Genomic DNA, 23905 nt, shown 5'->3' on the forward strand with positions numbered 1-23905 from the left:
TGATCGACTCTCTTTTCATAATCTTGTTTTTCTTGAATTATTCTTATTCCTTTTTGTTTTTCCTCAATCTGTTTCATTTGATTTTTAACAGCTTTTTTAAAAGTTCATCTATGAATTCTTTTTGGGCTGGTGAGCATTTGAGATTATTCTTTGGGGTAGAAGAGGGTTTCTTTGCCTCACTATCCTCTTCTGAAGATGAACCTGGTCTTCTCTATTCCCATAGTAACTCGTTATGGTTGGATTCTTTCTCCTTTGCCTGTGCATTTTTTTTTGCAATAGTTTAATTCTTTGTAATGACCTCTAGTCCTAGGGTATGGAGAGGGTGCCTCTGGGCTCAGATCCTCTTTCAGTTCTCCCCTCTAACCTTGAATGCAAACCAAGACCACCAGCCTCCTGTAAGTGGCCATAGCCAGTGGTGTCCCTGCTCCACTGCTTCTGTACTCACTTGTAGAGGGCTGATCTTAGGAGTCTGACATGGGTTTAAGATCCAGGACAGAGTTTGACCTTTGCCCAGGCTCTTACCCAGACGGCTCAATAATTAAGCACTGCTCTCCAATCTCTCGCTGTTAGGAGGTTCCTGAGACATTCCTTCTCACTCTTTGAACCTTAGATTTACATATTCACTCCTCTATACAGGCAGGAAAAAGCCTTGGAATTTACAACTCTATCTAGGAACTCTGATAAGGAGGAAATGTATGTTATCACATCCTTAGCATATGTTTCGGGAGTGTCTCACAGGGGAGGACTCTTTGAAGTTAGGATGGATTTTCTCTATATATCCTGTACCCTCAGAAAAATAAACTGAGTCAGTTTTTCTGCTCTGCCTGGCCTGCTTCTTCATGTCTTATTTCACGCCTTTCCTATAGGCGTACTATCTGGTTGCGGGCAACACTCACCCAGTGTGTGCTGGTTCCTTCTTGCCTGGCCAGTACAGCTGTGTCCTGGCATTCCTTGCTAGCAGAGGTTCCCTCAATTTTCCTCTACTCCCCTCATTGTCTAGGAATAAAAATTCCTGTGGCTGGGGCTGAGGCAGCCTCTCAACTCGGCTAACCCCGGGGCTTGTGGCTTCTTGTTTAAGGAGTTACTAGCCTGGAGGTGTTTACTCTGCAGGGAGACCTAATCTTGGCCACGAATTTTTCTTCAGATCTTCTCAGATTGTCTCAGGAGGACCACTGTTCTTCCCCTTCTCTTATTTATTTTTACTTCTCTGTGTTTGTCCTAAGGAGATGTTTTATCTCTTTTGTAGAGGAAAATCTTGAGAGCTTGGAATTTTCTGCCCTACTCTGCCATCTTCCCATAATCCTCTGTCAGCATTGTGCTCTTTAAAAGAAGTTGTTAACACTTCTGCTTTTCTGAATTTATTTGTGATGTTTTCATGTTCTAAGAGACCTGGTCATTTACATAAATTTTTGTAATGTGTCATGTGCATCTATGCTCTTGTCTATTCCCATTAACTAATGTCCAAAGACCAATCATAGTTAACTTTTCTAAAATTTTATTCAGGCCCTTAACTGTTTCTTGTTTACCTTTTGGTTAGATTTATCAAGGCCCAAAGGGTTAAATTAAAATCTCTCACTATTATAGTGTTACTTTCTATTTCTCTCTGTAACTATTTTAAGTTTTCCTTTCAGTATTTATATACTATGCCGTTTGTTTCATATTATTTCGTATACTCTGAGTACGGTACCTTTCAGTAAAATATAGTCTCCTTGTTTTTATCTCTTTTAATTAAATATATTTTTGCTATTGCCTTGTCAAAGATTATGATTGCTACCCATGCCTTTTTTACTTAGGCAGAAGCAAAATTATTTTTTTCCAGTCCCTCATTTTAACTCTTGGGTACGTATTTATATTTCAATATATATATCTTCTCTTTCCCCCACATCTCCTTTCTCCCTCTTTCCTCCTGTCTCCCTGTTGAGTGATATTCATTTCTGTACCCAACTTTGTGTATGTTTGCTTCCCTCTTGTACTATTTCAGATATGTATGAAGTTCAAACATTGCCTGTTTCCCCACCCCTTCTTCCTTGTTTATATAGTTTTCTACTTGCTTTTCCCCACTCTGTATCCTTTTCCCCACCTAGTATATTCCTTTTCCCTTTCTATTCTTTTTAAGATCATCAAAACATAACAAAATTGCTTCCAAATTTCCTATCTTATTAGACTCCTTCTTTATCCCCTAGTGATTATAGAGTTCAGAGAAGAAACATATGTCATCTCCCTCTATTAGGATATAAACAGTATATCATTTTTTATTCTCTTATGGTGCTCTCTCATGTTTCTCTTGAGTTCTGTGTATGTATTGAAAAGTTTCTATGTTGCTCTTATATTTTCATCAGGAACAAATTGGAAATTGATTAAAGGTCTATTTTTTTTTCTGCTGTAAGATTATACTTAGTTTTGATGGGTAGGTTATTCTTGGTTATAAGCCTTTTGCCCTCTGAAATATCATATTTCAAGTTCTCCACGCCTTTAAAATGGTGGCTGCTAAATATTGTGATCCTGACTGTGGCTCCTTGGTATAGAATTCTTTCTCTCTGCTTTCACTATTTTTTTCTTTGACCTGGAAGCTCTGGATTTTGGCTATAATATACCTATGAAATGAATGGAAAACCTGAGAGACAGAGTTTTGAGGTAATTAATAATCAATTAATTAATTAGGCTAGCTGGTAATCAATAAATTGTCTTGGTAACCAAAGACAAGGGAGGCCCTGAGATGCCTTAACTACCTTAAATGCCAGGTAACTCCCCGTGACAAGTGAAAATCAATTTTGATTGGTGAACATTTAGTGAGGAGGAAAGTTAGAAGTCTTCATCTTCTCCTGCTGAGAATGTGGCTTGATCATGAGACTCAGCAGCCTCCAGCAATCTGGGCAGGGGGAAATGTCTCCATCTGGCCTTCTCTGGTTAGTTTTCTCCTTCATGAGCTGGGTTACCCTAAACTTTAATGGAGGGGACCAAGAACAGGCGTTCCTTCCCTCAAGGTAAGGGCTTGCCCAGATTGGATTTGTTTATACTCAGGTCTCACCCAAGATTGACTAGCATGTTTCTTGAGGGCTAGGAGTAATCTCATCAACCAGTCATGCCTGTCATAGACAAGAGCTAGAACTTTAAATGGAAAAATTGAAGGAGAAAATCTTGGATCATGAATTAATAATTAGTTATTAATATAATAGTATAATAATAATTTCTCTCACCCAGAATTTTTTATTTCTGTTTTTTTTTTCCTTCAAGAGGAGACCATTGGATTTTTTCTCTTTCTACTTTCCCCTCTGATACTAAGGGATCTGGGCATTTTCTTTCTTTTATAATTACTTGAAATGTAGTTTCTAGGCTCTTTGTTTGGTCATTCATTTCAAGTTGTTCAGTGATTCTTAAATTATCTCTCCTCAATGTTTTCCAAATCAGTTTTTCATTTTTTCCATGATAGTTTGAATGTTATTCTATCTTTTTAGTTTCTTATCTTCAATATTTCTTCTTATATCATATAGTCATTAACTTCTATTTGTTGTTGTTGTTGTTGTTGTTGTTTAGTTGTTTCAGTTGTGTCTGACTCTTTGTGACCCCATTAGGGGTTTTCTTAGCAAAGATATTGAAGTGATTTGACATTTTCTTGTTCAGCACATTTTACAGATGAGGAAACTGAGATTAATGTTATTAAGTGACTTGCTCAGGGTCTCATAGCTAGTAAGTGTCTGAGGCTGGCTTTGAACTCAGGGAGATGTGTCTTCTTGACTTCAGGCCCAGGACTCAACCCACTGTGCCACCCAGCTGCTTCTAACTTTTATTTAACCCATTTAATTTTCCAGGTATTTGTTGTTTACATAAGATTCTGTACCTTTTGTGCAAAGCTGTTAATTCTCTTTCCAATTATTCTTCCATAGCTCTCATTTATTTTCCAATGTTTCCCTCTTGTACCCTCATCTGCTTTTTAAAATAATTTTAACTCTTAAACAAGCAAGCCAACCTCTTGCTTCATCTTTTGTAAGAATTGTTGAACTTGTTCCTAAGCTGTGTTTTGCTCTGAGGTCAGCTTGTATATAATTTGGAGTTATTTTCTTCTGGTTTTGTATTTTGAGCTTTTCTTTCATCATAATAACTTTTTATAGTGAGGTTTTTGTTTGTTTATTTGTTTGTTTAGTCTTAAATTTTACTTCCTACCTACCGACTTTCATTAAGGCTGGGCTCTGCACAATTCTAGAAGGAATGTCTGGACTAAGTTTGTGTCTTTTTGGGTCTTGCTGTTTCTTTCTTGGGAGTATTGTGTTGTGTTTTTCATTCAGGCTGCAGACCTACAAGTTTTTAGTGCTCCCAAATTGATCTGATTCAGGGCAAAGTCTGATCACTGCCCTCCTGGTCTAGGTTCTGCAGGTTCTTAAGTTGGGTTTGGGTTAACATGCCTGTGGGGTTGACCCTGGTTGGAGTTCCTATAGTTGAATTGGGCCCAGTCACCATCAGCCATCTGGAAAGTCCTGAAGATTAACAGTGACAGAACTGCAGGCTCCCATTTTGTCTGGACTGCCTTCCATGGTTATTTTGCTGCAGGACTGAGCTAAAAGCTGTAACTGAGAGCCTGTTCAGTTCCTGTGGTTAGAATTATGTATCTTGCTTTTGAGCTTGCACCTTGCTCAATATGTAGCCTGGTACCCATGACAACTCTGCATGCTGAACCACTACTCCTAGGTCCAGCTTCCCTCCTCAGTACCACACTGTTTGTGACCTGGAATGAGTAGTTCCAGTTGGCAACTGCTCCTGCTGCCTGAACAAGGTTGAACCTCTCTTTGTGTGTCTAGGATCTCATCTTTCCCTGTTGCACAGGCTATACACTATTTCAGTCGTTGCTGAATGTTTTGTGTGGTTGTCGGTTTGCTCCATTTGCTCTTTTCAGCTACTATCACCCAATTGGGAAGCTCTACAGGTTCAGATGGACAGAGCTCAGCTCCTGGGATCAGAAGCAAACAGCTGTCATTTACTTCTGAACTTGTTCCTCAGTCAGTACACAGCCCATGACTATTCCTTAGCTTAGAATACCACTTGTCGGCATGAATCTCCTCCTCTATTCTGAAACAGGATTCTACCAGGAAAAAAAAGTAAGTTATACCTATGGAAAAAAGATTTTGAGTGAGAATTAATAGCTTTGAACAAGAGGTACATAACCTTACTCAAGACAAGAACAAAACAAAACAAAACAAACAACTGCCTGAAAATTATAGCTAATGACTCCACGAGACAAGAAGAAATATTAAAACAAAGTCATAAGACTGAAAAAAAAACCAGAAGAAAATGTAAATCTCAGAGCAAAAATAACTACTCTGGAAAACAAATCAAGAATAGGTAGTTTAAGGGGCAGTTAGGTGGTGTGGTGGATAGAGCATTGGCCCTGGAGTCAGGAGGACCTGAGTTTAAATCTGACCTCATTAACACTCACTAGCTGTGTGACTCTTGGCAAGTCACTTAACCCCAAATGAGTTACCAAAAAAAAAAAAAGAATAGGTAGTTTAAAAATCGTTGGACTACCTGTAAGTCATGACTAAAATGAAAAAGAAAAAAGCCAAGATATGATGTTTTAAGAAATGAAAAAAAAATCCATAAGGAGAATAGTGTATACAATAGCAAAAATACTGCAAAAAGGAGAAGTAGTTTAAAATTTTCCCTGGAAGGAAAAGAAAGAAAACTAGCTTTCTGGCCATAGCTTCTGCCTGTCCCCCCCCCCCCCAAATACTATAAAATCAATCTGCTTAGATTCTATTTTTTTTCTTAAAGTTTTTATTTATTCCTTCAAAAAAAAACCCCACAGACATTTCCTGGCATCTTCCCCTCACTCTATGGAAACCTCTCATGTCACAAAGAAAAGTTGTTAATCAAAACCAACAGACAAAGAATTACTTTTGACATTATGCATGCAATATTTGACACCCATATCTTCCCTGTCCACCAAAAAACAGGAAGGTCTGTTGCATCATGTGTACTCTGGAGTCAATATTTTTCAGATCTTGTATTTTCAGCATGAAGAATACTAAATCCTTTTGATATCCTATATACAAAATAATTTGTTGATAGGTTATAGACTTTTTTTGGGGGGGTCAGGCTCTAGTTTGCATTATTGGTGCAAGAAAATTGCCATTTGACACATAAGAAGTCAAGGAGTGTGAGGAACTTTTAGCCTTGATACTGGATTTATTATTCCAGTCATCCTCCTGAATCTACTCACTGGGAGATTGTTCCATTTCATGCAGCACTGCTTTGTGGGAAAATATTTATGAAACCTCATTTAAGAAGGCTGTCTATATAGCAGTAAGACATTCTAGGGAGGTGGATGTTGGATTTGCAGAAGTATTTCACTTTGATTATTTTTTTCTTAACTATGAATTGAATTAGGAAAGGAGACGGCAAAATGTCAGAGAGTTATCACTGTGTCTTTGTGCAAGCACATGTATATGGGGTTTGGGAGGGGGTAGAGAGGTGGGATGAAAATAAAATGTGGCTTTTGTGCTGGGTTACCAGCTTGTTAAACAAAACTTTATTATTAAAGAATTCTTTCCCAAGAAGCATGTGTGGATATGGGTGTGTTTTCCAGAGTGGATGGCTTTCCAAGCATAAAGCCAAATCTCCCCAGCAAAGGAGATGGAAAAGGAGAGGCCATGCAAGTTGGAGGAGAACAATGAGAGTGTAGTGTCACAAAAACCTAGAGAGAAGAGAATATCAAGAAGAAAAGAGTGATTAACAATGCTGACATTTTAGAGAGAGGTCAAGAAGGATGAGGAGAAAGAAAAGGTAATTAGATTTGGCAATCAAGAGATCATTGATAACTTTAGAGAGAGCACTTTTAGTTGAATGATAAGATTGAAAGCCAGATTGTAGAGTGTTAAGAGTGGGGTAAGAATAAAGAAAGTAGAGGCACTGATTGTAGTTAGCCTTCTTAAAGAGTTTAATCACAAAAGGGAGGGGAGATATTAGATGATAGCTATTTGGGATGGATGGATGAAGTTAGTTTTTTTTTTAACCATGACAGGAGAATTTTTGTGTAGGTAGTAGTTAAGATTCCAGTAGACAAGGAGAAATTGAAGAAAGTGAAATACTGGGGATAATAAAAGAGCATAATATACTAGGAAAGATGGGATGGTTTGATGTTACATGTGCATGTGAAGGGGTTTTTCTTGGCAAAGCCAAAAGACCTTTTCATGTGAGTCAGAGGTGAAGGCAGAGATAGTGGCAAAAGGCATTTGGGAGATGTGAGATAATGAAGGAAAAAGATGAATCTGTTGAGGCAGTGAGGATTCAAATTTGATTATTTAACATAAATTTGTAGTGGATCCAGTCAGCATGATTTCATGATTTCATGATTTTGTTTTGGAGAATTCTTTCAGCAACAGTTGAAGAACAAAGAGTAAGGCTTGGCAAGTCATGATCAACAACAGGATAAGGTAGTAAAGTAATCAAGAGAAGAAGACAGTATAGAGTGGAATTGCTTCATTGAGTGATTATGATATGGAAGAGAGTAGAGTGTAGCCAGTGCAGGAATGATGGCTTGGGAAAAAACAAACAACTAAGGGCTTGAGGTATTGGAAGTCACAGTGAGGACAAAGAACAGGGTTTGGAGTTGCAAGGCAAAGAGAGAGGTCAAATAACAACAGCTTATGATCAGATACTGGAATTTCAGAGTTCATGAACATGGAAGTGGTAATTTGTGGGTGATGGAATGATCAAGGGTATGACCATCTCTATGTGTAGCTGAGGGGGATTGGAGGAGTCATAAGGAATGAATAACTTGAGGAATTGTGAGGTTAGAGTGTTTGAGGTAGTTTAAAGCTTCCTAGTTGGTTGGTTGTTGGCTTTCATGCTTGAAGAGGACCAAAATGACATCACTATGTTGGAGTCAAGTTACCAAGTGTCCTACTCTTGCTGTCAGAAGTGTCAGATGGCTCTACCACAGGTCAGACACAAATAGTCCACATGAACATTTGGAGTGGAGATGTCTCTAAATTTGTCATTTCATGTTTCTTTTGAGCTACTGCAATTCTGCTTTGCTCACAGAACACAATGCCTTCTTTGATGCAGGCAAACATGCTGAGTGGTCTGGTGCCAGTGTCTCCCATGTCTCACATCAGCTCCAAAGTTCTTCAGGGAGATGTTGAGCATGTCCTTGTATTGCTTCTTCTAACTTCCACGTGAGTATTTATCTTGTGTGAGTTCTCTGTGAAATAATCTTTAAGACAAATAAATATTTGACATTTGAATAACATGGCCAGCCCATTGGAATTGTGCTCTCTGCAGTAGAGTTTGAATGCCTGGCAGTTCAACTCAAGAAAAGACCTCAGTGTCTAGTACCTTCTCTTGACAGGTGATCCTTAGAATCTTCCTAAAACAATTCAAGTGGAAGCAATTCAGTTTCCTGGCATGGCTTTAGTATTCTGTCCAGGTCTCACAGGCATACACTAACGAGGTCAGTACAATGGCTTTGTGGACTTTCAGTTTGGTATGGAGTCTAATACCTCTTCTCTCCCATGCTTTCCTTTGGAGCCTCCCAAACGCTATGCTAGCTCTGGCAATGTGTATGTCAACCTCGTCATCTATGTACATCCCTGGAAAGTATACTGCCAAGGTAAGTGAACTTATCCACAATGTTCAAAATTTTTCCATTTGCTATAACCAGTGGTTCCATATATGGATGGTGTGGTGCTGGTTCTCTGGTAAAGAACCTCTGTTTTCTTGATGTTAATTGTCAGGCCAAAATTAGTGGCAGAGAATTGATCGATACTCTGTTGCATGTCAGCCTTCAAGTCTATTTTGAGTGCAAAATCATCTGTGAACTAAAAGTTGCATACCAACTCTCCATCCATGTTAATCTTGGTTTTGTAGTCTTTTTGAATTAAATAATTTATCATTAGTGCAGTAGTTGACCATGATGCTGTTTTTGTCTCATTGAACATCACAAAAAACATCATATTAAAAAGCATGGGAGCAAGCACACAGCCCTGCATCACTCCATTGGTGACTGGGAAAGCAAGAGAGCGCCATCCATTATCCAGAACCCATGCAAACATGCCATGATGGAACTGACATACAATACTGATGAACTTCTGCAGGTAACCAAATTTTGCAGTGATTTTCCACAAGCCCTCATGACTGACAGTATCAAAAGCCTTGGTCAGATCAACAAACATTGGGCTCTGTTCTGCTCCTGGCATTTCTTCTGGAGTTGTTTGGTAGCAATATTGACTGTTCCTCAGTCCTTTCTGAAGCCTCACTGGCTCTTGGTTAGATGACCGTCTTCCAGGTGAAGGATCAGCCTATTAAGGAGGACTCTAGCAAGAATCTTGTTTGTGGGGGGGATTCTGGGAAGATGGCAGAATAGGTCAGAAAATTCCAAGCTCTCAAGATTTTACTCCACAAAAAAGATAAATCAGCTCCTTGGGGCAAACATAGAGCGGTAAAAATAAATAAGAGAAGGGGCAGAACCGGAGTCCTCAAGGGACAATCTGAGAGGATCTGAAGAAAAATTCCCAGCTGAGGTTTGGTCCCTGTGCAGAGTAAACACCTCCAGGCTAGTAACTCCTTAAGCAAGAAGCCAAAAGTCCTGGGGTTAGGCGGGTTGGGAGGCTGCCTCAGCCCCAGCCACAGGCACTTTTACCTCTGGGGTCAGTGAGAGGAGTTGGGGAAAATGGAGGGACCTCTGCTGACAAGGAATGTCAGACACAGCTGTGCTGGTCAGGCAAGAAGGAGCCAGCACACACTGGGTGAGTGCAGAAGCAGTGGGGCAGGGACATCACTGGCTATAAGCACTTACAGGAGGCTGAAGGTCTTGGTTTGCATTCAAGGTCAGAGAGAACTCCCCTCCCCATACCTCCAGACTTAGAGGTAATTACAAAAAGAAAATGCACAGGCAAAGGAGAAAGAATCCAACCATAAAGAGCTACTATGGGAATAGAGAAGACCAGGTTCATCTTCAGAGAAGGATAGTGAGGCAAAGAAACCCTCTTCTATCCCAAAGAGTAATCCAAAAAGAATTCATAGATGAACTTAAAAAAAGACTTCAAAAATCAAATGAGAGGGATGAGGAAAAACTAAAAAAAAAACCAATTCAAGAAAAATAAGATTATGAAAAGAGAGTCAACAGAACAGATCAAGAGGACAAAATAATGCTATCCACATCCAAAGAAAGAACTATGGAGTTTGAATGCAGATTGAAGCATACTATTTGCTTTTTTTTCCTGTTTTGTTCTGTTTCATCTTTCTTGTGGTTTCTTCTATTGGTTCTAATGCTTTACAACATGACTAATGTGAAAGTATGTTTAATAGGAATGTATATGTATAGCCTATATCAGATTGTGTGCTGTCTTGGGGAGGGAGGTGGGGAGGGAGAGAGAGAGAAAAATTTAAAACTCTAAAGCTTATGGAAGTGATTGTTGATAAATCAAAATAATTTGAGAAAGAGAAAAGAAAGGAACAGGACAAAACAAAAATAATCAGACCACCTGAAAGCTATGATTGAAAAATGAATCTTGACACAATAATACAAGAAATAATTAAAGAAAATTGTCTTGTAGCATTAGAACAAGAGAGAAAAGTAGAGGAAGAACCAACACGGGAATTAGATAGGGGAGAAGGGTTGGTAGTTCTGGAAACCTTCTTTCATCAGGAATGGGTTAAAGAAGGAACAATACATGTACATCTAGAAGAGTATAAAAGTCTTCTAAATATACAAAGAAATAAAATGCTAAGGGGATATGGAGGCTAAGGGGATAAGGAGGGATCTTTAGAGGGGAGCATGAGGGAATAGGTTAAAGGGGGATATGGAAGGATATTTAGACTAATGGGAATGAGAGGATAAGGGAGGGATCCTGGGGAGGATAAGGGAGGAATTTTTAAAGGGGAGGGTGAATAAGGGGTTTATAGAAGGGTGTTTAGATTTATGGGAATGGGAAGATAAGAGAGGGATCTTCGGTAGGGGGTAGGTTAAGTAATGGGAGGACAAGGTAGCAGGTAAAAGTAAAGTAGAGGAGTTAGGATGGATAGGAAATAAGAGATATGCGCAAACATAAAAACGAAGATTAGTAGTAGAATCTCTTAGGGAAAGTATGTGTTCAAATACATATGTATGTATGTATGTATATGTATGTTATATATGTATGTATATATAAATCTCTCTATATAAATACATCCACACTTAATTGTATCCTCCAGAGGGTGGGAGGAGGGGAGGAAGGGGAAAAAAAGAACAAAGTAAAAAGTGTACAGCAGAGAACAAAAAAAAAGCCCTATAAGGAAGCAAAGAAAAGATGTAGAATTTTTAACAATGCATAGTGCTTAATATATAGGCTTTCTTGAAATGGAAATTAATTGTTATATATTTTGAATTCTCTCTCACATTCTGTTGTGTACATAACATTTTTTCCTTTTCTTATTTTATATTTAAATTTTAATATTTAAGTTTATGGGTTTTTTTTGCTTATTATATATTTCAGTTTTAGTATTCAAATCTAAAATAAAAAAGGATTACAAAAAAGAATCTTGCTAGCAATGACTAAGAGAAAGACCCCTCTGTGATTGTTACAGGATAATCTGTTTTCTTTACCATTGTAGAGATGGACAATGCAGGCATCCTTGAGCAACTTGAACCTCCTCTTGTCATATAACCTGGAAGATTTGGTCAGCTTTTGTATAAGCAGTGGACGCTCTGCTTTGTAAATTCCATCTGGAATAGGATCAGCGTAAGGTGCTTTGTCACATGAGAAGAGCCTAATGGTAATCAGACCTCTTTTCAGTTGGTTGTTTGACTAGAGAAGGATTGACTTCAACCTGAGGCATATCGTCAATGGCTTCAGCATTAGTTGATGATGGTGTATTGAGAGCACTATGGAATTGTTCAGTCCATCCCTCCAGTATCATATCCTTATCATCAGTGCTGTGTAGTTGAGATGTACCATAAGTCTGTGGCCCATAAATAGCCTTCAGGGCATAGTAAAAATGTTTTGAATTGTTACTATCAATGTAAAACTGAATTTCCTCTGCCTTCTTACTGAGCCAAGAATCCTGTATCTCTCTAAGCTTTTCTTGCTCTATACTTTTGGTGAAGTTAAATGTTTCTTTCTTAGAGACAAACTATCCTGCTGTTAAACCCTGTGAAGTTCTAAATTTTCATTTAGCAACTTCTGAATTTCCCCATCGTTTTCATCAAATTAGTCTTGATGTTTGCAAGTATAATGGCCCAGATGAGTAAATGCAGTACTCTACACCAAATCTCTGAAAGCTGCTTAGTCCTTTTGTGCTCCACTGTTGCCAACCACATGTTGGTTCAGCTTTCCCTCCAAGTCTCATGGTGGAAAATGTTATCCACATCCAGAGAAAGAACTATGGAGTCTGAATAGAGATTGAAGTATACTATTTGCTCTTTCATTTTCTTCTGTTTTGTTTCTTTTTTCTTGTGGTTCCTCCTATTGGTTCTAATTTTCAATTTTTCCTCCTGAGATCTTTGATAATTTCAGTGTGTTTTTTTCTCTTGTTTCCCTATCATTCACTTTCTGACTCCTTTCCCTTTGATGGTGGTTTCCCCAGGGGCTAGACTATAAAAGCTATCTCAGTCTTTTCCCATGCTGAGGAATTCATCTTCCACAAACCTCAGTCTCTTCCCCAAGTCACTATCAAGGTAATTAAACTGGCCTCAGCTGGATGCAAGTCCCTTTTTTTAGGCCTGAATGAGCCATATATATGCCCACAGTACCCCCATTCCCTCTTTTCCCTAGTTGTCTGGCCGAGCACTACTATATGCCACAGCAAGCATACTGCTACCCCAGCAAGCTTCTAGCTTTTGTGTACTTTTACCTCCTCCATACAGAATTGAGAGGGGAACAAAGTTGAGACTGTTTTGCTTCAGAATTGTAAAGTGAGGGCAGTGGTAGTGGAGTAGAGATTGTAACAGCAGCAAGAGATTGATAAGTGGTTTTCAGAGCCTTTCTCTCTCAGGCTTATAGGCTTAACATTTTTTGATGGCCCAAGGAGTGTGATGAGTCAATGGCTAGCTTTCTTTTAAAATCTATTCAAGGAGAAATCCATCACACTTTCTAAAGTTATAACCATTTTTATTTTTTTTTTAACACTTCTGCTATCTGCCTTTTATTTTCTATGTTTACATAAACTAAATTGGGACTGGGGAAGGGGAGAAAATCCTCCCTCCTTCTTCTTTCCCTTCCCCCCATAAAGGAAATTCCAGTTTCAACACAGATGGAATGTTTACCTCTAAGCACTGCTCATTGCTTCCTATTCTTGAAGGATTGGTTTAAGGGATTGCACAATCAAAGAATTTACAAAACAGGCCTATTTTTAGTTTTGAAATACTGACCAGCTAGGTAAATGTATCTCCTCATTTCTTCCATTATCTTCAAAGAAGTTTGTGAACTTTCCTGCTGAGGTAAATAGGAACTAATTTTATTTATGAGGCTTTGGTCTTTGAGTAGGAGGGTAAATACCTGAAGATTCTGGGCAAAACAATTGCCTAATCCCTAGGAATAGAGCTGAATCTCAGGAACACTATGAAGCAGATAGATTTTTGTCTTTGAAGTCCTCAACCTTCCCTTTCCTGAATTCTGTTCCCACTCTTCTTACTTCTTTACTGTCATTCCTTCAGTTGCTTAACAAAATCTCCCCTTAGGAAATGATCTAATGGTATTTTATAGAATAAAATCCATGTTACTTAGCTGGGCATTCAAAGCTTTCCAAAATTTAACCCAGATGAACTTTTCCAACCTTATCACTCAGTACTGAACCTTTTGTTTCAGCCAGTCTGTCTCACTCATCCTCCAGGAGTTCATGCTTATTCTTGTTTTTTCCCACATGCTATTCCTTCTATTTTCCTTCTTGCTTTTATAAGTCATAGTATTGTATAAATTAGAGCTCTAAGGGACATTAGAGAATATCTGGTCCAACCCCCTTATTTTTCAGATGAAGAAACAGAGTTCCTAAGAGTTTAAGTGATGTGTACAAGGTCACAAAAATAGTAAATAGCACCTATGGGATTCAGGTCCTCTAAAAATAACTACATATTTTTAATAAGGGATGGACCTCTGGGAGGATGAGGGGAAACTATTTAGAAAAAGCCAAACATGGCATCTTTTCAGCATCCTCCTCCCTCAAGGGAGTGGTTTTTCTTTCGAATATGCCTCTCCAAGAATGGCTATTTGCCTTTCAAATATGAAACTATACATATCCACATTTTCCCTCACAATCTGTGCTTTCATCATCTTGTGGTTTGTTTCAATGAGTAGCTGAATCCCCAATTCATATACAGGCTTGAACAGTCTAATGCTTCTCTCTCATTTTGGCCTAACAGCTCCAGTTCCAGATTAGCTCCTGATAATCTGATGATTAAACTTTTCAGATTCCTAGAATAAGGAAGTCTTTCTATGTCTCTCTGTCTGTCTCTCTCCTTTTTCTACATAAAAAGAATGGGAAAAGAAAGGAAAGGAAAGGAGGAAGAGGAGAAAAAATTCAGCAGACCTAATCCATGCATTGAGAAAACCCTGACATTGCATTCAAGGTTCCACACCTGTGGATCTCACACCTATACAAAGAAGTCTTTTCATAGTACTTCTTTGGGGCCAAGGTTATTATCATATAATTTCATAACATACATTTTTATTTGTTTTGTGGTTGTTATTCTTTCCACTTAAGTTATTTTAGTATTGGGTATAATGTTTTCCTGGCTCTGCTTTCTTCAGATTGCATCAGTTCATGTCTCTTCATGCTTCTCTATATTTTTTGTGATCGTTGTTTCTTATAGCACAATAAAACTCTATTATTTTCATGTACCATAGTTTATTTAGTTATTACACAGTTAATAAGTATCTGCTTTGTCCTCTGTTTTAATCTTTATGTAGCATTAATGCTAGATTCACTTCCCAACTCCCCCTTAGATTGTCAGCTAAGGCCCCCAGAGGATGGTTAACTGCTTCTATTTCTCAGAGTCCTAAGAGTTGGAGTGGTTTTCTTGTACTGTTATTCATCAGCCAATATCTAGTGTGCTCCCCTTTGATTACCAGATAGTCAGTCAGATTTAGCTTTGACTTAGGAGTATTTACTAAGTAAATGTAGAGTTGATAACCCTATATGTAATGAGAGGCCCACCTGTGGCCAGGCCTATCACTGTGTGTCTTGAAGGGAGGCAGAATAGACACCTCTAGCCCTCTTTCCCCCCCCCACTCTCCAAGGAAGAATTTCATTTCAGTCAGGAAGGGAAGCAGGAAATTGGGACTGGAGGCTGCTTTGCCAGAGAGACAGGTTATCAGGCTAAGATTATATCTACCTGCTTTCTTAAATATTATTAGTCTAGTGGGATATGATTAGGTTCAATCTAACTCCTAATAGTTTTGTCTCATTATTATTAGGGGGAAGGTCAACCTCAAGCTCCTCTGCTAGCAAATATCAGTTCCACAATGAACACACATAGCGAATACCAAAGAAAACTTTTTATCCAAATCATAGCAAAACAGAAATCAGAGAAGGGAGAATACACATTAGATGAGACAGAGTGAAGGAGGACTTCCATGGAAGCAAGCTCAATCTCACTGAAAGGTGAAGCTCCCCCAAAGTCTCTAGAGTAGCAAGCTGATGGAGATTGCCACGTCCTCTCATGTCTTCCAGATTCTTTTTCCTTCAGGAACCTGAAGTAGGGTTTGCCTTTTCCATCTTCTCTCTTGAAGGTGGAAGCCAGAATCACTGGAGCAACTCAATGCTTGAAGAATCTCAAAAGGGGCTGGCTAAGATTGGAACTCTCTTCCCTGTCACCAATTGCATGACAGGCAGGGCCACCAATAATGAGAAAGTTCCATACCAATATTTGAGATAAGGGTTACATAAATAACCTTTCTTTTTTACCCAAATAGTCTTGATTATTATTGTTTCATAATATAGTCTGTGGTCTTATGAGGGCAGCTAGGTGTTACAGTAGATAGAGTACCAGCCCTGAAGTCAGGAAGATTCATCTTCTTGAATTCAAATCAGGCCTCAGACACTCAGTAGCTGTGTGACCCTAGGGAAGTCACTTAACCTTGTTTGCTTCAATTCCACCTCTATAAAATGAGTTGGAGAAGGAAATAGCAAACCACTCCAGTATCTTTGCCAAAGAAAACCCCAAAGGAGGTCACAAACATGACTGAATAATAACAATAACAACACTATGATACCTGCTTTCATTAGTACTTTTTCTCATTTGCCTAGACATTTTGTTCTTATAAAGATTGTATATTGTTTTATGTAGTTCTATTGGCACAGCTCAACCATGAGCAGTGAATATCTCTCCAGTTAATTTCAGAGGATGATAGATTTGAAGCTGAAAGAGACTGTAGATGCCATCTAGTCCAACTTCTTAACTTTATGATGAGAAAACTGAGCCCCAGAGACAGGAATCAACTTGATAGGGATATGTTGCTCAGTCAGACATGACTCCTTTACTATCTCTCAAAGTCTGTTCAAGTTCATATTCATTGTTTCTATGATAGTATCTATCCATCTCATCCTCTGCCATCCCCTTTCCTTTTGCCTTCAATCTTTCCCAGTATTAAGGTCTTTTCTAATGGGTTCTGCTTTCTCATTATGCGGCCAAAGTATTTACGTTTTAGATTCAGTATTTGACTAGTGCTCACCTTTCCTTACAATCCAATTTTCACAGCCTTACACTGCTATTGGAAAAACCTTAGCTTTGACCATACAGACCTTTGTTGACAAGGTGATGTCTCTGCTTTTTAGTATGCTGTCTAGATTTACCATAGTTTTCCTTCCACAAAGCAAGTATCTTTTAATGTCATGGCTGCAGTCACCATCTGCAGTGATCTTTGAGCCCAAGAATGGCTTCACATTAGTGTTTGAATGGAGGATGAATTGCAGCAAGGAAAGATGTGAAGCAAGCAGACTCACCAGCAGATTATCACATGAAGTGATGAGAGCCTGTTCTAGAATGGTGACAGTGTCAGAGGAGAGAAAGGAACATATTCCATAGATGTTGCAAAGGTGAAATTGATAGGCCTTGAGTGAACCTGAGAGCCCAGGAAGATGGTGTTGTCTTCTAATAGGGAAGGTAGGAGGGGTGTGTTTGGGGGAAAAGATACTAAGTTCTGTCTTGGACGTATTGAGTTTAAAATGTCTATTTGGATATCTAGTTTGAGAAAGGCAACTGGAGATGCAAGATTGAAACTCAGTAGATATTGAGGCAGAGTAGATAGAATCGAGAATCATCAGTATAGAGATAATTATTAAATCCATGGGAGCTGGTGAAATTACCAAGTGAAGTAGTATAGAGGGTTAAGAGAAAAGGGCCCAGGATAGAGATTTGAGGGATACCTACAGTTAAAGGTGTGATTTGGAGAAAGATTCAGCAAAGGAGACAAGAGGAGTGGTTAGATAGATAAGAGGAAAACCAGGAGGGAATGGTGTCCTGCAAACCTAGAGAAAGGAGAGTGTTAAGGAGGAGAGAGTACTGAAGATCACAGAGAGGTCAAGGGCAGTCAATATTGAAAAAAGACCATTAGATTTGGCAACTGAGAGTATAAGTAACTTGGAGACAGTTGTTTTGGTGGAGTGATAAGGTTGGAAGCCAGACTGTAAGGAGTTAAGAAGAGAGTAGTAGAGAAAAAGTGGAATCACCTAGAGTAGATGGCCTTTTTGAAGAGTTTAGCTATAAAGGGCAGAAGAGATATGGGATGATACTTAATGGGGATAGTGAGGGTTTTTTCAGGATAGGAGAGACATGGGCAGTAGGAAATGAACCAGTAGAGATGGAAAGATTGAAAATAAATAAAAGCGTGAGGAATCACAGAGGAGGGCAAATCTCTTGGAAGAGATGGGATGGAATGAAATGAGATCACTTGAATTAGTGGAGGGGTTAGCTTTGGTAAGGAGTAAGGCTACTTAATCATGTGAAACAAGGATGAAGTAGGAGAAAGTGGCAGAAGAAACTGGAGTGATAGAAGATGAGAAAAAGAGAGAGAAAAAGAACTTAGCACAAATGTCCTCTATCTTTTCTATAGTATATGAAGCAAGGTTCTCAGCTGAGAAGGGAGCCTTGGGATGTTTGAGGAATGATAAAAAAGTTTGGAAGGGCTGCTGTGGACAATGGGATAGAGAATTGATAAGACAAGTATAGTTGGATTACCTAGCACTAGTGAGAGCTTGCTTTAGGTTATGTGATATAAATTTGTAGTGGATCTGGTCAGAATCATTGTGTGATTTTCTCCATCTCCATTCAGCACATGTGTGGGTGTGAATGAGATAAATGGTAGGAGTGATCCAAGTCTGAGGTTTGTCTGGGCATAACTGGTAACTTGATAAGGGGAGTAGGGAATCAAGAGAGGAGGACAGTGAGGAGTAGAATTAGTTCACCAGGGAGTTAATGTAGAGAGAAGAGGAGAGAGTGGCTTGTGTAAGGGAGATGGCCTTAAAGAGAATTGAGGGTTCAAAGAGCTGAAGGTCATGGTGCAGATAAAGAACAGGGTTATAGAAGATAATGCAGAGGTGAAAAGTTGGATAAGGAGATATAAAAACTCTTGAATATTTACATTTGTAAATTTGTGGTACATTTGTAAGTAATGGCAAGATCAAGAGTATCTTTGTGTGTGGCTAAGGTGGGATGGAGGAGTAGCTCATGGAAAGTAAGTAGAATGAAGAACTGCGTGGTTAGGGTATTTGAGGGAGAATCAATTTGTGTATTGAAATCTCCCAATTTGACAGCAGCTGTTGGAAAGGAGAGAAAAATTGTAAGTCAGGTATTGTAATCATTGAGAAAAAAAGAGGAATGGCCTGAAGGCCTATAGATACCTACAGCTATAGATAGGCTATAGATACCTATAGCTACTGAGGGAGAGAGGAAGGAAGAGAACCTGGAAGTGGCAGTAGGGATCCAAGAGCATTCCAACTCTTCCTGCTTCCACCAGTGAACCAATGAGAATGAGTGAAGGTGCAGCCACTTTTGGAAAGGGTGACCAAGGAGGCTGTGTCATCTGGGGAGAGCTAGTTTTTAGTAAGAGCTAGCAGACAAAAGGAGTAGGAGAGGATTAATTTTAAGATTAAGGGAAGTTTGTTGTCTATGTGGTACAAGCATTCCAGAAGTCACAGTGGAGGGGGATGGGTGGATTTATAATGAAACTTAGGAGTGGGAGGTTGGAGGGGGATTAAGAATGAGGAATAGGGTGATAGGAGGTATGGAGTGGGTTTGGTTCATAGTCACTGAGATGTAAAGGGTATAATCAGGTGTCAGAATGTTCATCATTGAGTGGAGAGTGCTACTTCTCTACCCTCAAAGGACAGGTATATCAGGAGGTGCGGGACCTGAAATTGAAAGAAGGGTTGTTATTCCTTGTGCCTGAAGTTCTCTATACCCCTGTAGGGAGATTGGGCTGGAAGCAGGAGGTGGTAGATGCTTTGTGTTGGTATAGGTGAAATGGTTTGTTTGGGGCAGATAGAAGATGCCCAGCCTCGCCTCAAGCAACCTTTTCTTAGGGGACACAATGCTTGAGCAGGAGATGGAAAGGTCAGGACACTAGCACAATTTCTAATGAAATACAAAAAGAAAAGCTCTATCTCCATTCTCAAACAATTAACCAGTGACTAGTGTATGTTCCCAAAGATAGAAAGAAAACTTCCTAGCTCCTTTGAACTCTATCCATGCAATTAAATATATACATACATTCATCAGCGAGGCTTAAAATACTAATGAGACTGTAAAGAGCAGCTTAAAACAAAAACAGGAAATTTCAGATTTAAATCTCTGTCCCATCAGATGGGAGTATAAAGTGAAAGGAAATCCAGCCACATGGATTTTAGGCTAGAGAACAGTCAATTAAGAATTGGGTTTGTCTCCTACTCTGATAGTTTTATTCTGTCTACCATGAAGGGACAAAGACTCTGCTTTGGTGAGAACTGGGTGCACTTAATACAATCCTCTACTGTCTCTGATTCTGCACCTCTATTATTTTTTTCTCTTACTCCTGTTACAGATTGTCATGCACAGCTCTCTTGGGGCTAGTATAATTTTGCCTTGTTTAAATCATGTCATAGTTCTATAGATACACTAAATTGCATTTCCCAGGATGCTTGTTAACATTCATGCCACTTCCTCTTGAGGGCTTTAGCAAAGTCAATCTGGCAACTGTGTGGAGGATGGATTGGAGAGAGGAGACGTGAGCCAGCAAGACTTATTAAAAAGTTATTCCAAAGCCACCAAGATTGCTGCTTCAATGGAGGCAAGCAGATCAACTCCCCTACACATAATCCAACAAAAACTTAAAAATCACACCAGAAACTAGAGCAAATGACTTCTTCCATCATAGAATTGTACAGAAGCCCACAAGCAATTGAAGTGAAGAAGAAGCCAGCACCAGAACAGACAAAAAGGCCTACAGATGGATGCTCAGAGATGGATCAGTAACGCCTGTAGGCTACAGGCTATCCTGACAAGGTAAGAGAACAGATTCCCTGGAGAAAGCTTCAGGATATATGGAAACCCATAGCAAGATATTGGAAACCATGTAAGGACAAGTATGAATATAACATGCCTCAGACCAGGAAACCCCAAGGCTCCAAGAAGCCTAGCTTTCTATCTTGAGATGTCATAGAAGTTCCTGAAGACCTTGAAGAATCCAGGAGGGTTCTAACTCTGGGAGATGGGAGTCAGTGCAGTGTCTTTGACATTGTCATTTACTCTCTTCTTGATACTTTCTTTTTTCTAGGCTTTTGTAACATAATTTTCCTGATTCTCATTCTACTTCTCTGACTGTTCTTTCTCAGTCTTTTTTTCTGGATCTTCAGCTAAGTCTTACCCACAACTGTAATAGCTCCCAAAACTTTGTAATGAGCTCTCTTCCTATCTCCCTCTAATACTATTTTGGTTGGTTATTTCATCAATTTATTTATCATCTCTGCACGTGATTTTCAGTCTATTTGTTCAGCCCTAACTTTTCTCTTGACCTCTGGTCTCACATCTCTGACTGCCTATTTAATTTCCAAAAATGGACATCCTTTAGACATCTTAAACTCAACATGTCTAAAATTGAACCTTCAGACATCTTGAAATGGATATCCAGTACACATCTTAAACTCAATATGTCCAAAACTAAACTTATTATCTTTTCTCCTAAACCCTCCCTCTGCAACTTCCCTAATACTACTGGGGACAATACCATCCTTCCAGACCCTCAGGATTGCAACCTAGGTGTCATCCTACCTTCTTCATTAATACCCTCCACATTCAATTTATTGTCAAGTTCTATTGATTTTACCTTTGCAACATTTCTCAAATATACTCCCTTTTTCTCCTCTGATATCCCCACCACCCTGGTATAGACTATCACCACCTGACACCAGGATTATTGAGGTAGCTTGCTGGTAGGTCTGCCTCTCTCAAGTCTTTCCCCACTCCAATTTATCCTCCACTCATTTGCCAAAGTGATTTCCCTAAAGCACAGATCTGGCTATATCATTCCCTCTTGTTGTTCAGTTGTTTTTCAGTCATATCTGACTCTTCATGAACCTATTTGGAGTTTTCTACCAATGAGGTATTTTATGTTTTCTTCTATTTTTACATTCTTTTGTTTCTGCTTGAGTGGTTTTTGATCTCTTATAGAGGAATTAACTTCCACTTGTCCAATTCTAATTTTTAACAAATTATTCTTCTGTTAGATTTTGTACCTCCTTTTCCATTTGACCCACTTTACTTTTTAAGAAGTTCTTCCCTTCAGAGAGTTTTTGTGCCTCCTTTTCCATTGGGCCAATTCTACTTTTTAAGAAGTTGTTTTCTTCAGTGTACTTTTTTTCCCATTTGGCCAATTGTATTTTTTAGGGACTTGTTTCCTACAGTTAATTTTTGTCCTTTCTCTTCCAGGCTATTGACTGTCTCTTGCATACCTCTCACTTCTTTTCCCAACTTGTCTTCTACCTCTCTTATTTGACTTTTAAAATCCTTCTTGAGCTCTTCCAAGAAGGCTTTTTGGGCTGGAGACCAGTTCATATTCCCCTTTGAGGTTTTGGGTGTAGGTATATTGACAATGTTGTCCTTTTCTGAATTTGTGCCTTGATCTTCCTTGTTCTCATAATAAGAATCTATGATAATTGTCCATTTCTGCTTTTTGCTCATGGTGTTTGATTATTTCCTGACTTTTAAAAAAAAGTTGAGCTCTCTTGCTGGAGTGAAGGGAACACTGACCCAAGCTTCTTATGCTAGGTGCAGGAACCTGGTCACTGGCTTTATGTGCTGGGGCCTCAGATGCTGGCAGTTGGAGGCTATAGGGTTTTGGCAGCTTACCTGGTGCTGGGTTGGGGTCAGCAACAACTGGAGCTCTCGGTGTGGGGGTGGGGAGTCTGGTGCCTGGGGGATTCTGGGCTCACCCAAGCCTTGCATTCTTTTCTTTGGCTCCTGCTCTCCCAGGCCTTGCACAGGGATATTTCACTGCTGGAGGATGTCTGTCAACCTAGAGCTTTGCCTCCTGGAGTTGTGCTTCCTGGAATTGGTCTGAGGCACTGGGAGATTTGGCTACTGGAGAAGGACGTTGCATGTGGTGGTTTTCCAGAACCAGTGTCTACTGGTTCCTGTGCCTGTACTCAGGTACTCAGGGGGTCCTGGTGTTGGAACTTGCCTGGCCTACTACCCTGGGGCTCCTGGATCTCCCCCTGGTATGCTGAGGTGGGGCTTGCTGCTAGCTTGCTGTGATGCCTCCCATCTTGTACTACTCCTCCTCCCCCAGAGCAAGGGAAGGACTTTCTCTTTAATTCTCTGAGCTTCCTGGGCTACAAGAACTGCTGCATCCTGTCTTTCTGCTGGCTCAGCTATTCCAGGGTTTTTCCTGGGGTGATATTTACTGGGCTTTCAGAGGTCAATAAAGGAGGGTGAGAGAAACTTCTTATTCTTGGCAAAGATACTGGAGTGGTTTGCCATTTCCTTTTCAAACTCATTTTACAGATGAGGAAACTGAGGCAAACTGGGTTAAGTGACTTGCCCAAGATTACACAGCTACAGCTAGTAAGTGTCTGAGGTCAGATCTGAACTCAGGAACATGAGTCTTTCTGACTCCAAAATTGATACTCTATCCACTGTGCCACCTAGCTACCCCAGTAAACTCTAGTGGCTCTGTATTGCCTCCAGGATCAAATACAAAATCCTCAATTTGGCATTCAAAGCCCTTTACAACATCCTTCCCCCTCCCCAAGTCTTTTTACACCTTATATGTACTCCTTACAGTTCCATTAACAAGACACTCCATCACTTGACTCCCTGCATTTTCTCTGGCTGTCTGCCATGCATGAAGTACTCTCTCTTTCCTTTGTTTTCTGCCTGCTGGCTTTCCTAGCTTCCTTCAAGTCTCAACTAAAATCCTACCTTCCACAGGAAGCCTTTCTCAATTCTAGTGCCTTCCTTCTTTTAATTATTTCCCATTTATTATGTAAATAGCTTGTTTGCACATATTTGTTTGCTTGTTGTCTTTCTCATTAGACTGTGAATTCTTTGTGGCCAGAATTTTAAGGATATACTGAATTTAACCACTTAACAGTCAGATTAGTTTTTACAAAGGAATATTACTTCAAAGGTATAGCAAGAACAAATGTACAAATATTAAAACACACACACACCTAACAACTAGGTGGAGCATAATCTCCTCCTTATACCCCCTCAACCTCTGGGGATGGGAAGGGGATTAGTTTCACATGTTAACAGAATTTTTACTGAGCCAATCTCTAACCTGAGAATGCTCAGAGACCCACAAAATAGGCCTAGAGACAGGAGTGCCAGTAATCAAATAGTTTAACTAATCAGTTTCAGAGTGAGGAATGCTCTTTTAGCTGATGTAAAAGCATAGCTTATATACTTCAATCACAACTAGGGAAAGAGGGGTAAAGGTGGATTACAAACAATCATTTAGTGGTTTCC

At 39.4% G+C, this 23905-nt stretch overlaps 1 protein-coding gene across 2 annotated transcripts; it reads left to right on the forward strand.

Moving 5' to 3' along the window:
* Positions 1 to 8063: 8063 nt before the first annotated feature.
* LOC110209242 (uncharacterized) lies at positions 8064 to 23523 on the forward strand. 2 transcript variants are annotated; one of them, XM_078156782.1, is made up of 5 exons: positions 8064 to 8602; positions 8955 to 9086; positions 11584 to 11745; positions 20316 to 20443; positions 22409 to 23523. In XM_078156782.1, exons 1-3 carry the CDS (start codon positions 8453 to 8455, stop codon positions 11686 to 11688), a joined length of 387 nt encoding a protein of 128 aa, XP_078012908.1. In that variant the 5' UTR covers positions 8064 to 8452; the 3' UTR covers positions 11689 to 11745; positions 20316 to 20443; positions 22409 to 23523. The 2 variants fall into 2 exon arrangements, with proteins under 2 accessions (XP_078012908.1, XP_078012907.1); XM_078156781.1 differs by having other exon boundaries at positions 20118 to 20443; positions 22409 to 23522.
* The last annotated feature ends 382 nt before the right edge of the window (positions 23524 to 23905 follow it).

This window comes from Phascolarctos cinereus, unplaced genomic scaffold, assembly GCF_003287225.1.
Source record: "Phascolarctos cinereus isolate Bilbo 61053 unplaced genomic scaffold, phaCin_HiC Scaffold_5;HRSCAF=322, whole genome shotgun sequence".
NCBI lineage: Eukaryota > Metazoa > Chordata > Mammalia > Diprotodontia > Phascolarctidae > Phascolarctos > Phascolarctos cinereus.